The sequence below is a fragment of the Plutella xylostella genome, chromosome 20 (genome assembly GCF_932276165.1).
Source record: "Plutella xylostella chromosome 20, ilPluXylo3.1, whole genome shotgun sequence".
NCBI classification, from domain to species: Eukaryota; Metazoa; Arthropoda; class Insecta; order Lepidoptera; family Plutellidae; genus Plutella; species Plutella xylostella.
This window is the reverse complement of record NC_064000.1, coordinates 545,832-559,062: the sequence shown is the minus strand read 5'-3', so window position 1 is coordinate 559,062 and position 13,231 is coordinate 545,832. Positions and strand designations below refer to the sequence as shown.

At 40.1% G+C, this 13,231-nt stretch overlaps 1 protein-coding gene across 1 annotated transcript in view; it reads left to right on the top strand.

The window, feature by feature from the left end:
- Positions 1-13,231, top strand: part of LOC105381406 (protein CBFA2T3) — a 77,394-nt gene that overhangs the window by 18,265 nt on the left and 45,898 nt on the right. Inside the window, 1 exon segment of the mRNA XM_048628201.1 lies at positions 11,586-11,661. Coding sequence (XP_048484158.1) covers positions 11,586-11,661 — 76 coding nt within the window.

The following is a 13,231-nucleotide window of genomic DNA, read 5'->3' as shown; positions in this document are numbered from 1 at the left end:
ATGGAAGAAGTGTGCACACCTGACACCTGCACACCTGCACAGCTGCACACCTGCACACCTGCACAGCTGCACACCTGCACATTGGCACAGCTGGGTCGTGCTTGTTCGATATGTACTCAGGTGTTCCCTCCCATGCTATTAGTGGACGGGAAGGGGGTGGAGGAATGAGCTTGTTGTAGGTGTGATGTTATGGACTGGTTTTTCAGTTTTTCAAGTGTCTCTTATATGAAAATTACCATCCAGAGTTCCGTAAACATTGTATGTTTAGTTTTATTCTCGTTATGGTGCTTACACAAAATACCTACTAATGTTTAAAAGTTGAACAATAGCTAGCACTCCATACAAATACAACTGAAGTCTCAAATAATGTAACAACATTTCAGCGAGAATTTACAGCAGTTTTCTAACATTATGCAAGCATTTCAGTTTCGAATGAATACATGTTTAGAATTCCTGACGGAACATACAAAAACCCATTTTAAATTACACAGTATAATAAAAAAAAAACACTTCCCAATCGAACTCACTCACACTCAATCCGCGCCAATACAGGGATGCTAAACCTTTTCGAAACGCGTTCCCGAACAAATAAACACGAGCGATTATTATAATCCTTTGGGCGAGCGCTTGTGTGTCGTTTCCCAGAGCGCCCCCAGGGGGCGGTGGGGGCGCGGGCGGCGGGGGCGGCAACATCTGCGCCGGCAATACCTAACAGACGCCCTGTCAACCGCAGCAGCTGAACCTATCGCCGCTCTACACTTTATATATTCGTCTCTAAATTGATTTGTTTGATACTACTTTGCTTGCCTAGTTCGTTTGTGGCGTAATGCTGTGGAAATTTTCACTTTGTTTACAAATAATTTATTTTCAGTTCTTTTGAAAAAGTATATTTAAAACAGTCTTACTGACCTACTGAAGGGCGTCTCGAGTTATTCTATGGCAATATTATTATTATAATTATTACTGATTTTACCTACATAACTTAATAGATCTGTACTAAGTACATATTTGTATTTAGGTAGATTGTTTTAAATATTGTAGAATTCACGTCACGTGTTTAATTATATCATAAAGCATTACTTTCCATTATTTATTGTTCTAACTGCTGTTGGTAACGTGCCCGAAAACATTACAGAGTAGTTAATTAACGAAATTGTATTTTCTTTGTACGAGTTTTTTAATGAATCCATTAGAAGTTATAACATATTTTTATGTTCTTATCCTATCATTGTATTGACAGCACGATAATCCCATCATACCAAATTTATATTTATACCAGATTTATAATATATTATCTTTAATTAAGAAAACTTTGTCCACCAACACGCACTAGGCCAGCGTGGTAGACTAGGCCTAAGCCCTTCCTTCATTGGAAGGAGACCCGTGCCTCAGCAGTGGGGACGTGATGGGTTGTGATGATGATGAAGAAAACTTTAAAGTCAATCATGATAATCATGTAGCTAAAGCGTTTGATAGCTAAAGCGTTAGAAATTCAGGTCATACCGGTTTAAGTACTCAGAAAAAGAAAAATAATCAAGAACACTGACTAATAAATCCGCAAACCGTCGTCCAAAGCGGCAACATTAGCCGCAAGCTAAACGCCATAATATTATACGATTTCCTAAATGAAAATCCATATAACACGGCAGTCGCGCGCACATGGCGGCATTCATTAAAATTTGCCAAACTCGACACCTGCCGTTGACGACCCCTGGCCTCCGACCAACTGCGGGCGGACCTATCGCCTACTTCGATTTCCACTACGCCCTCACACCATTACGCCCTCAATTCACCCGCTAATAAACCAGCAATGCACACGGCTGCAAATTTAACACCTGATTTACGTTTCCCCGTATTCCTGTAAAGTGAATACAGAAGAAGTAAATTCAAACACAAAAACCAATTATAAAGTAACAGTGGAACTACTGTGAATGGCGTAACGCTGAAAGCTGAAAGTTTTTGAACTCGTTTTGCGCGTGAAGTCGTGATACAGTGAGTAAATAAGAGTACAGCACGGCTACAAACTTACAGCTGTTTTATTTTGTTCATACTTTATACTTAACATAATTTTCTTTTTAGTAAAATACGAAAGCTATATTGTAAAACTAATATTGTTTATATGCCTTATATGTAGCTATACGAATTGGAAAATGATTTCATGCTTACATTATTATTATTATTTTTGCATCAAGTGTAAGTAAATTCTCAATCTATAAAGAAATATCATACTTTATAATCCAAAAATATCTAGCTACCTACTTAAGTCTCTTTGTAGGCCTACATTACAAATTTTGGCCTACACCCCGTATTTCCCCATATAGAAAGTAGCGCCGCGCCGCCCGCGTCTCAACAAACTAATGTAAAGTTGTAATTGGTTCTCTTTGAAAGCGTCACCTGCGGTTGACGACCGCTGCCGTGTGACGCGCCGCGAGTCGGTACCATCGCTTTGTTCGCCGTACATTGATAGCCGAGTATTGATGTATTTCCGTTGTTGTTATTATAGCTTAGTTATTAGCGGCAGTGGAGTCATTTTCATGACGTGTTTCACCAAATTGAGAGCAGAATTTTGGGTTCTGTGATAAAGTAAGTTTTTCATAATTGAGTAATTACATACTTACATATCACTCGAATATAATACTTATATATTTTAAATGTTTACAAACTTACATAAGTATTTAAATAAAACGAATGTAGTTAGGTACCTAACCGCATCAAATAAGTTATAATATTCACAGCACACAACATAATACATTTCTGCTGAAATAAGTACGTCCCTCTAACACAGATGACCAAATTCCCACAGTACTTTGTAGGTGCATGTTGTATATCTATTTAAGATAAGAACTTAGTAATCTTAGTATACATATTACAATGAATTCAGTTCAGTTCAGTTCTTTATTCAGTAAACAATTAACTTATTGTATTTGAATTTAACAATAAAAATAACATAAATATCTATGATTAACATAACAATAACATGCACAACAATATTATTATATACTTACAAGCAAAAATATTCATTATAGGAAAACAAATTTTATAAGATTTTAAAAAAAAATACTGCTAAATTAATTATCAATTTTGTCGTTTATAAATTTCTTCAACAGGTACAATTTTAGTTTTTTACTGAATAGTTTATGAGCAGTCAACTCTTTATATTCTATAGGCAGGTGATTGTACAAATGGAGAGCTTGATACTTTGGTGAATGCTTCGCTATGTCAAGATTTGGGCAGAAATCAGATTTGAGATCCTTTCTTCTTGTCTGTAATCGAGTTTGTCTCTCTGATTCAGATTCTAACCGTCGTAGATATTTTACTAGATGGGAAGTGACCACCAGAATATATAAGCATGGCACTGTTAGAATGCTCAGTTTAATAAATACTTCCTTACAAGATTGACGCTGGGATGAAGTATGTGAAGGTAATTTATGTATAATTAAGTATTTAATGCTAATTTTTTAAAGTAAAACAAAAAAAAAAACTTTATTTCTTCATTTGTCTTTCTGTAGTCCCTTTTTCATGAGTATCATGTCATATTTATCGAAGTTTTTATGTACAACCACACACACACTTACTTTTCATATTCTACTCCTCTTTTCACCAGTGTTGTGTTTAGTACCAATGTAAGAGAGGACGAGTCTATTGTCATCCTCCGCGCCAAACCAAGTTGCGATAGCAAAAGTCTGTCCCGGCCAAACACCGAACCCGGGACCCTCGACACAGCAGCCACTAACTACTGCACCATCAAACACATGAAATCAAACCTATCGGTGAAAACAAGTACTTAATAAAATTTTAGCCCCACTAATGAATCTTTTCTTACAGCATCCCAAGCCCAGTGGACGATTCGGCCCAAACCCCCCCGATAGGTCCCATCTGGCCCCGGGAGCTGAGCCTCGAAATATGGCTTCAGGGAAAGGGTAGCCAGCTGCGGGGACATTATTAATAATATAGAAAACACTCCGTTTCGGCGGCAGATGGCGCGAAAAATACCCGCTTTGATTTCACTGGGTACTGTGGGACGTAGAGATATGTGATAATTTTTATATTTAATTTAGGAACTTTAATTAAAAAAAAATTAGGTACATTATTCAACTCCTCATAATTAGAGTCGTATTCCTAAAAAAACATAACTTACTAGCCATTCGCCACACAAATTTTATGATGTTGACAATTTTTTTAAAGCGATAAAGGAGTTGCGCGGCAAATAATACCGGCAACTTGACGTTGAATAAAAGACACCCTATGAAAACTGTACAGCTCTGTAAAAAAAAAAACAGCTGTTTGTAATTTTCGGGATTTTACTTTCAGGAGTAAAATAAATAACAATATTAGGAGGTCAGTAAAACTACCCTAACAATTCAAATACTATGTATTTTGTAGCCATTCCCCGAAAATCCTCACTACACCTAGTGCCCATACAAAGCCGCCTATTTACTACATTTGCGTACTGTTGTCGACACATTACACACAGCCAACTCTTATTCCTAGATCGTTCTTAATCCTAACAACATAAGAGCCAAATTCGCTGCATGGTACATTTAGGCAGGCTTGCCCTGTTGAAAGCTAAACGTTGGGGATAATCACGGAATTTATCATCGTTGGCGTGTTTGTTTGTTTGTCCCGCGTGTTGGCTCAGGCGCGTCCACTGTTTGTGCTCCTTTAATTTATTGTTGCACTAGCCTCCTGCCCCGGGTCCGCCTAGACTGGGTAGTGGGTACCAGGGTTCCATAGCTTTGTAGGAATCTGCATTCGGATATGACGTTAGAAGGATCAAAATGTACAGCGAAAAGCGAGCGTCTCGCTTGAGAGTCACCTCTGACTTGACTACCCCTACGGGGATAATAATCGTGAGCATATGTAAATGCCTGAATTTGGATTGATTAGATACAATACCTACAAAACATCGCCACAGACTTTTTTATTTCATGCAACCTCACTAATACTGGGTCTACAAACTGATTTCAGAGCTTCTTTGGTGTAGAATTCCAAAAACTTTTAGTTAACAGTTCCGTTACAAATACTGAAAAAAAGCCAAGAACTAAGAATGATTTACAAGATTGATAGATTTGTACGTATTCCACCTGCCCCTATAATGAGGGTGATAAAATAAAATGGGTGAATAATGAAGGATAACTGATAGTCCCTACGGAAATCACGGACAGTCTTCAGGTTTGAGGATAGCGTACAACATAATATGTTATGTATTTACAGGGCGTTGCAAAAGTGGTAAGTATACGGGTAAGGGGGTGCTAACACAGGGGGTCATTCTATACAACTTTCGTTGAATTTGTGGAAATGTATGAAAAATCTATACCTACTACTTTTTCTAATCATCTAACGAAAGGAGCCTCCTAAAATGACGTATCACCTGTTTCTGATATAAGTACTTCCTGCAGTCAGTCAGCAACTGACGCTTATCTGACTGGCAAATCGTTTCACCACGGTGACAAACCCTATTCTATGTAAGTATCTCTTGTGTAAGTCACCGATACGATAACAAGAAGAAGAAGAAATTATCTATAATGCAAACTACTGCCCGCGACTGTGCGTATGACTTCAAACACTCTTAACACATTAAAAAAAAAACATTTTTCTTACTTCCATTCAGCAATCAGCTTTCATCCAGTCGTAACCTACATACAGACAGGTCAACACCGCGGCTCGTAAACGCATGGTCGTGACCGCCGGCCATCCGGGCAGCGCTGCCCACACTCGTGTCTAGCTACTTCTATCCGGGCAGCGCTGACCAGGCAGCCCTCGACAGATGGCCCCGCGCGCGCGTGTAGCGCTGTCTCGCTGTAACACTGTGCAACAACACTTTGGAATAATTTGGAGTTTGGAAGATTGTGTAGGTATACTGTGAACTTGCAGAATATTTGGTGTACGTTTGTGTGGAAGTAATTCGTCTTTAGATGGTTTTAAAAATTCTTTTGTAGGGGAGACCGGGGACAAAAGTAACAGCGGGTAGAAAGTAACAAAGACTCTGTGGACTTCCCCAATAGCCTTAACGTCCCAAGCGACCGCTGGTAGTCAGCATGCGATGCCCCCCGTGCTTGATATCATTTTCCACGCCCGTGCCGCGGTGCAAGGTTGTTTTAGTGAGCATTTCGTGATTTTACACACCAAAAGTAAGTTTTTTGGTGTTTATTCATTAAGTGTTTACGTAGAATTAAGATGCCAAGAACCATATGACAATTTTTTCATTGATTCATTATAAGATTGTCTGTAGCATGTCATAAATGGTTTTCGAATAACACAGGCTGTTTTAAAGTTATGACGCCTGATATTTCAAAAATGGGGATGGGTACAAAAGTAACAGCTCGCGGCAGGACAAAAGTAACGTGTTACTTTCGTAAGTTTGCCATGTCACATTGTAAATTTTTATTTTTTGTTGTTTTGATTAGATATTTGTATCATAATATTGTATATTATGGCACAAATAAAACAACTTCTTATCAGTTAGTCAGTTTAAATGATGGATCTCATTTAAAGTTTATATTAAGAAGTTTTTTTTAGTTTTGTCAATAAGTCATAAGATTTTTTTAGTTTTGATAGTTTTTTAAGAAGTTTTCTAAACTAAATAATTTGATTGTTTTTTCTGTTCTTTCTTTTGAATCGTATTTATAACATTGGGCAGAATTTATGGGTTGTTACTTTCGACCCATGCCTTGTTACTTTCGTCCTGACCATGGGGTCGAAAGTAACGATTTCCCTTTTTTTTTTGAGGCTTCAAAAATGCTAAAATTCGAGATGCATTAAGTAAAGTAATAATGGAGATTTGTAGACTATAGACGAAAGTTTTATGTGGCTATATTTATTTTATCGTAAATGTATTAATGTATTAATATTAATATATAAATGTATTAATAACGAGAAATCAGACAGAAAGTACAAACTGTTACTTTTGTCCCCGGTCTCCCCTACTGACTGACAGTAGTTTAGTGTGTTAGCTAGGCCGTAGGCTTAACATTAATTAGACTCAAATCTCAGACGTTACCAGATGGAGAAAAAAAGACGAATAAAATTACTGAATGTTTTCTATGTGTCAAAATCTTTTCACTTAATTCAGAAACACACTATATTTTCAAAGCAAAGCTACGGAAACTCCCAACCGAATTTCCCTCATTTCCCGAAGTCCGCAGTCTCGGCGGCCGCAGCCCCGCGGTCGCGCTGCAGATGGCGGGCATCTGGCTCCTGCGCTCTCTGCCACCCTGGTAGCCTGGTACCACACACGCGGACATATTGTACGAAAACATTAGGAAATGTTTCAGTAGCTTTCAGTTTTCATAAATATTTTACAAATATTGATTGTGACAATTGTAATTGAATTAACTCTAAAGTCAGTAAAGTAAAGTTAATTTAACCACATACACGGAAATAATGTACGAAAACATGAGGAAATGTTTCAGTGACTTTCAGTTTTGATAATTATACATGCGATTTTCATAGATTGATTGTGACGAAACTGTGTGAAAGTAATAAAATAACTGAAAGTCATCGGTAGATAGAGTAATGTGTTTGTGAGAAATTAAAACCTGCAGATGGCGGTCATCTGGCTCCTGCACCCTCTGCGAGCCTGGTAGCCTGGTAGCCTGGGGGAAATATTGTACGAAAACACGAGGAAATGTTTCAGTGACTTCCAGTTCCAGTATATCTGCGATGACTTTCAAATCTGGACAGGAAAAAAATATTTGTGAAGCACTAGGTGTTCATATTTTTATCTTAAATTTTTTATGTGTATTGACGCCGGCACTAAGTTTTTTTTTAAAGTAGGTAAGTACCAATTACTTCATAGTCCGGAGTTCGTTACAGGTTGGTCTTGTACTTGCAATGAAGTTAGTGTCTAGGACACATATTTTGCATTATTCCAAGATCAGAGACTAACCATATAGCACTTGTCTTTGGTCTCGACCGGGAATCAAATCTGCAATCTCTGCATTACGTCATCGTGTTTGACCACAGCACCTTCCGGTCGTATGGGTTTTTATTACTGCCGTCATTTTATGAGTTCATGACTCACAGGTCTTCTAAATAAATCAATCTAATAATAGTTTGGCTTCTTATCCTCTATCGCCGACCACCTGGAAAGACTTAGTTTATAGTAAGCTAAGCTTTAAAATAAAGTGTGGATCTCCATATTAAAAAGTCACGCAACCAACAAAACTTCTATGGAAACTAGCTTTCCGCATCCAATCATAGCCTACCTTTCGCAAGTCGTCACCCCATCTAGCCGGAGGGCGTCCCACACTACGTTTGCCTAGTCGCGGCCTCCACTCCAGAACACGTTTACCCCATCGTTCACCTGTACAATAGTAAGTACGTACCAAAAATATAGAAATACTTAAAAAGAAAAACAAAAAGGCGGCCTTATTGCTTAAATAGCAATCTCTACCATACGACTTTTATACATTTCAAAAATATCGCCCCACGAAAAATATCATTGCGCCTTGCCCCAGTTGCTTCCACGCGATTGATGGATCTAATTCGCATACCCACCTTAGCGCCCCCTGGAGGGTCACTCTATACTGACGAAAAACGAACGAACGGGACCTGTGGTGCAATCAGCACGTTTAATACAACGAGTAGAGTCGTGGCTCGCGCAGCAGCGGCAGCGCTCCGAAACATACACTCACGAGCAAAGAAACAGTTCCACTTACATCTAAAAAGCAGACACCAAATGGCCCATTATTTTTAAACATTTAAGTAATAGGAAATTTTAACAAAATAATTACGTTTTTAGTTGGTAATATTCTGATGCACCGTTAAATGTAATTAAATATTGCAGAAGGCGTCATTAACTTAGTATTTTCCGAATAATTTGGTGATTTTCTCAATGGAACTTTATCATGCCCGTCAGTGTAGTTTTCCTTTATCTAGAGTGATCTCCTGAACAAACTTCACCCCCCCTTCGCCTAAGGCCTCCCTCCCCCGAGCCAGGTGCCGGCCAGCTGGGCGTCGATCTGGAGATATTACTGAATGTTACAACGAACAGCTGCGAAATTAGATATTAGGTTGGCGTTTTTTGTGCTGGTTTTCCAGATGTGTGGTAGCTGTATGTGATGTGTTGTGTAAAATATACCTAATTACGTTTGTATTTATTATTTGTTATAAAATATCATCATCCCTAACGAAAGTCAAAAATAAACTACGTAGACTACGTAAGTACCTACTTATAAGGAAAGCGATCTTCTAATAATTTGTCATATTTTAAGCAAACTTTTTGTTTGTGAGAATGATAGGATGTAAAATATTTTATTTTTTACTTTATTTTTAGTTTTTTATTCCGTATTATTGTGATATTTTAGGGAAATTATACCAGAGTTTGCTTCAGCCATTTGTATATTCAGTCATAAACTAACTAGAAATATAAACAAACTATAAACAATCTTTTATCAAAAAGGCCAAACACCACATACCTCCCCTACTATTTATAAAATAATATAAAAAAACACAAAACTCAATATACCCTTACATGTTAAAACTTATATAATCAATAAGTAATTAAAACACAAAATATAATCATAAATAACATAAATTACATTCTTCTTATTACACTTTATATCGAGGGTTAGGATTCCTAGTGCTACGCACTGGGCGACCACCGCCACCTACCGGCGCTGGCGGCGGAGGCGCGGCCTCACTTCCGTCCTCCTCCCCCTCTATCGCAGTGACAGGAGTAACATTGGTATCTAACTGGCTTTCATCCGAACTACAGTCATAGTACGGTATATTATCATCATCATCATCGTCTAAAACACCATTATATTTTAGAAGATGATCCACATGCTTTCTGGCATCTGTATTTAAATCAGATATATACACTATATACATCATGGCACCTATTCTTTCCTTGACTGTACCCAGTTTCCATTCGGTTTTGTTGCCATTGTTGAAAAAACATTTAACTAAAACTCGATCACCAATAGAAAAAAAAATCTTCCTCTGCCCACCATACTGCTTACACTGCGACATCTGTTGAGTAGAAACATTTCGTTGAGCTTCAGCTGACAGTGACATTGCAGCGGTCGCGCCCGCGACGTCGCGCGGCGGGTGACGGCGCGGCCGCCGGCTTGGCGCGGCCCGCACTGCTGCCGGCTCGCATCTCGAACAGCTGCGGCGGCTCCCCGGCGCCTCGCGCGCCGCGCAGCGCCTGCCGCGCGCACCGCACGCCCTGCGCCAGCTCCAGTGCCTTGTTCATAGTGAGCGTGTCCACGCTCTCCGCGAACAGTCGCTCCTTCTCCTTCGCGTCCTCCAGTCCGAGGACGAATCGGTCGCGCAGCGCCGTGTCGAGCTCCGTTCCGAACCCGCAGTACTGCGCCGCCCTCCGCACTCGAGCCGCCCACTCAGCCAGTCCCTCTCCTGCCCGCTGCTCCGCCTTGTAGAAAGTGCACCTTTCTGCGAAGCTGCACCTCTTTGGCTCCAGGTGCCGGTCTAACAATGCTACAATGGTCTTGTACTCCACATTGTCCAGTTCGGTCGGGAAGGCCAAATCCTTTACAACTCGGTAGGTATCTTCCACCAACGCCGTCAGCAGCAAGGCCCTCCTTTTAAGGCCTTCTGCATCGCTGTCCTCGGTTATGTTGTTCGCTATGCAGAACTGTGCAAACCGGCTTTTAAATATTGGCCATTCATGACAGGCGTGGTCAAAACTGAGGTTACCACCGAATATACCTGTACTTGCACTCATTTTTATAACTTCCGCTCTTGCTACGTGTATTAGTTATCTATTTACACTCGCGTGGGGTCTTATTCGTCGCCAATGTGATATTTTAGGGAAATTATACCAGAGTTTGCTTCAGCCATTTGTATATTCAGTCATAAACTAACTAGAAATATAAACAAACTATAAACAATCTTTTATCAAAAAGGCCAAACACCACAATTATAAACTACTAACGTATCGGAACTCGCAAAACTGGAAAATAAACTCTATCTATTCTCTGACTACAGCAGAAATGAAAATCTTAACCCAGTGAACGCCTCCTGGCAACATTAACCAGTCGGGCGTCAGCTGATGACAGACAGACATACAGACAGTCTGCAGAACCACTGGACAGCTTCAGACTCACATGCCGACGTAGGCGGGTCGTAGGTACACACACTTGCAGTCAGCTGTGGAAAAACATTACACGTAACACTGGATATTATGGTGGTAACTGGTCAGTTGGTGTTAGTTTTTATAGACTACGCAATATTTGCGAGTTTTGCAACTGTAACTTTCAATCATTTACGCAAACGAAGATAAGTAGTTCCGTTTTCATCTGTCAACTACATAAGTAATAGGTAGTTACATCTTCTGCTAGCGGTACATGGGTTCGTTATCGACGTAGATAAACGTCCCTATATCGCGATGGGCCATAAATGCTTCGTGATTGGTGGAACAAGTATTAAACGAGTTTATCGACGTCGATAACGATACCGTGCTACCGTGAACGCGGGGCTACCCTGCCTGTCATTTGTTTCATCTATCTACAACATTGGGCATTGGGCCCCACAACGGCGAAATGTGGGTTCACCTCACGCCCCAATCTATCTCAAAAATGACTAGGTACAGTCAACAATATGTATAATGTTGGTTCCAGATGGAGGCGAAGGTGAAGGAGGAGATGGACAAGGACTACAGCACCCCCGCACCCACCCCCGCCGAGCGACGGAAACGTGAGTACATCGTCATCATCAACTTCTTGGTGTCCGATGGCCATCGACATTCATAACAGTGGTCCGTCCGTGTTTGTCGGCAGCTTTGTATCAAATTGGACTTCACCATGAATAAAGTTTAAGTAGAGCCAGTGGCATACGTTTCACCTATGAATGTTTCTGATAATATACACTCACGTGCAATATTTATAAAAGTTCCACCTGCCATTGACGTTCATGTCACTGGAACTTTTTCATTGCTCGTGAGTGCATTAAACTGTAACTTATTAAATAAATATCAAATGATCAACCAAGCGCACCCGCCACTGAACTAGGCTTCCTTTTCAGCATTTGAAGGTACAACGAGAGACTCAAACTTTCCTACTTAGGCTTTATAAAAACCGGTATTTTATAAACTCCAGTATCTCAACACGTATCAAGCGGAAATTTCCAATCCTCGCCCAGCCCAAACCACACAATAACAGAGGGATTTTTCAATACAATTCTTGTCGCAATCCCGATGCCTCTAGCTCAGTGTTCAGTGTTCAGCACACAGAGCGTGCCGGCGCCCCCTGCCGGCGGATTACTGAACAGATGCGGGTTCCCATCGTGGGGGACGGTATTCGATGCTGGGCCGAGGTTCTAATGAGATAGATCGTAGGTCGGGTGTTATCTGCACTGGGCGTTATCATCGTGAATATAGTGTCAAAATTTTATTGCAATATAATTGTGAAGAAAAACAACGTGAGGAAATGCAGGTTTCCTCTAGACTCTAGAGCACATGAACCCTCCAACCCGCAATGGACTAGTGAAGTGGGAAATGGTCCAAGTTTAGACCTTGGGGAAATGCACATAGGTTCCATTTACGAGAGCCAGGTGCTGGCTAGGTACATACACCCTCAGATAATAGAATAGACAGCTTATCTTCATGGACGGCGAACATAATTGACTGCAAATGAACACGCATGTTTCAACATCGTTTTGGAAAAGTTTCGTTTCACAGAATAGGGTTGGGCCATTGAGTGAAATGTTCAGCGGTGTTTTTGTAGATATGTATTTATAATTTGAATATGAAATAAACATGCTATGTGAAAATTTTGTATCTACTAGCTGATAGTGACTTCATGAGTAAGTCCGACGGTAGAGTGTTTGTGGCGCTCCTTGGGACAGGGTTTTGTTCAGTCAAGGCCGATCATGGTCTGACAATGATAATAATATAATAACTACATATACCCCATGTAGTCATGTCTAGGTAGGTTTCATCATAGGCTTCATCATCCTCAGCTCCCTATCGCCCACTGTTGGGTATAACCCTAATTTTCCAAGTGTTATGGTCCTTTTTCCCTCTTGTATCCACTGTTTCCCACAACCTTGCTGATTTCATCTGATCCAATAGTCTAACCACTCATTACCACTCCAAAATCTACCTGAAATACATAAAAATACACAGCGAAGTAACAACAAAACTAACGATCCAACCCCACAAAGACCTTCAGGGCTCAAAACTCCGCGCACCGAGATGAGAGCAGCTGTTGCAATCTCATGTAAATGACGTTATATTTACCAAAGAATAATAGTGTTTATGTACCTT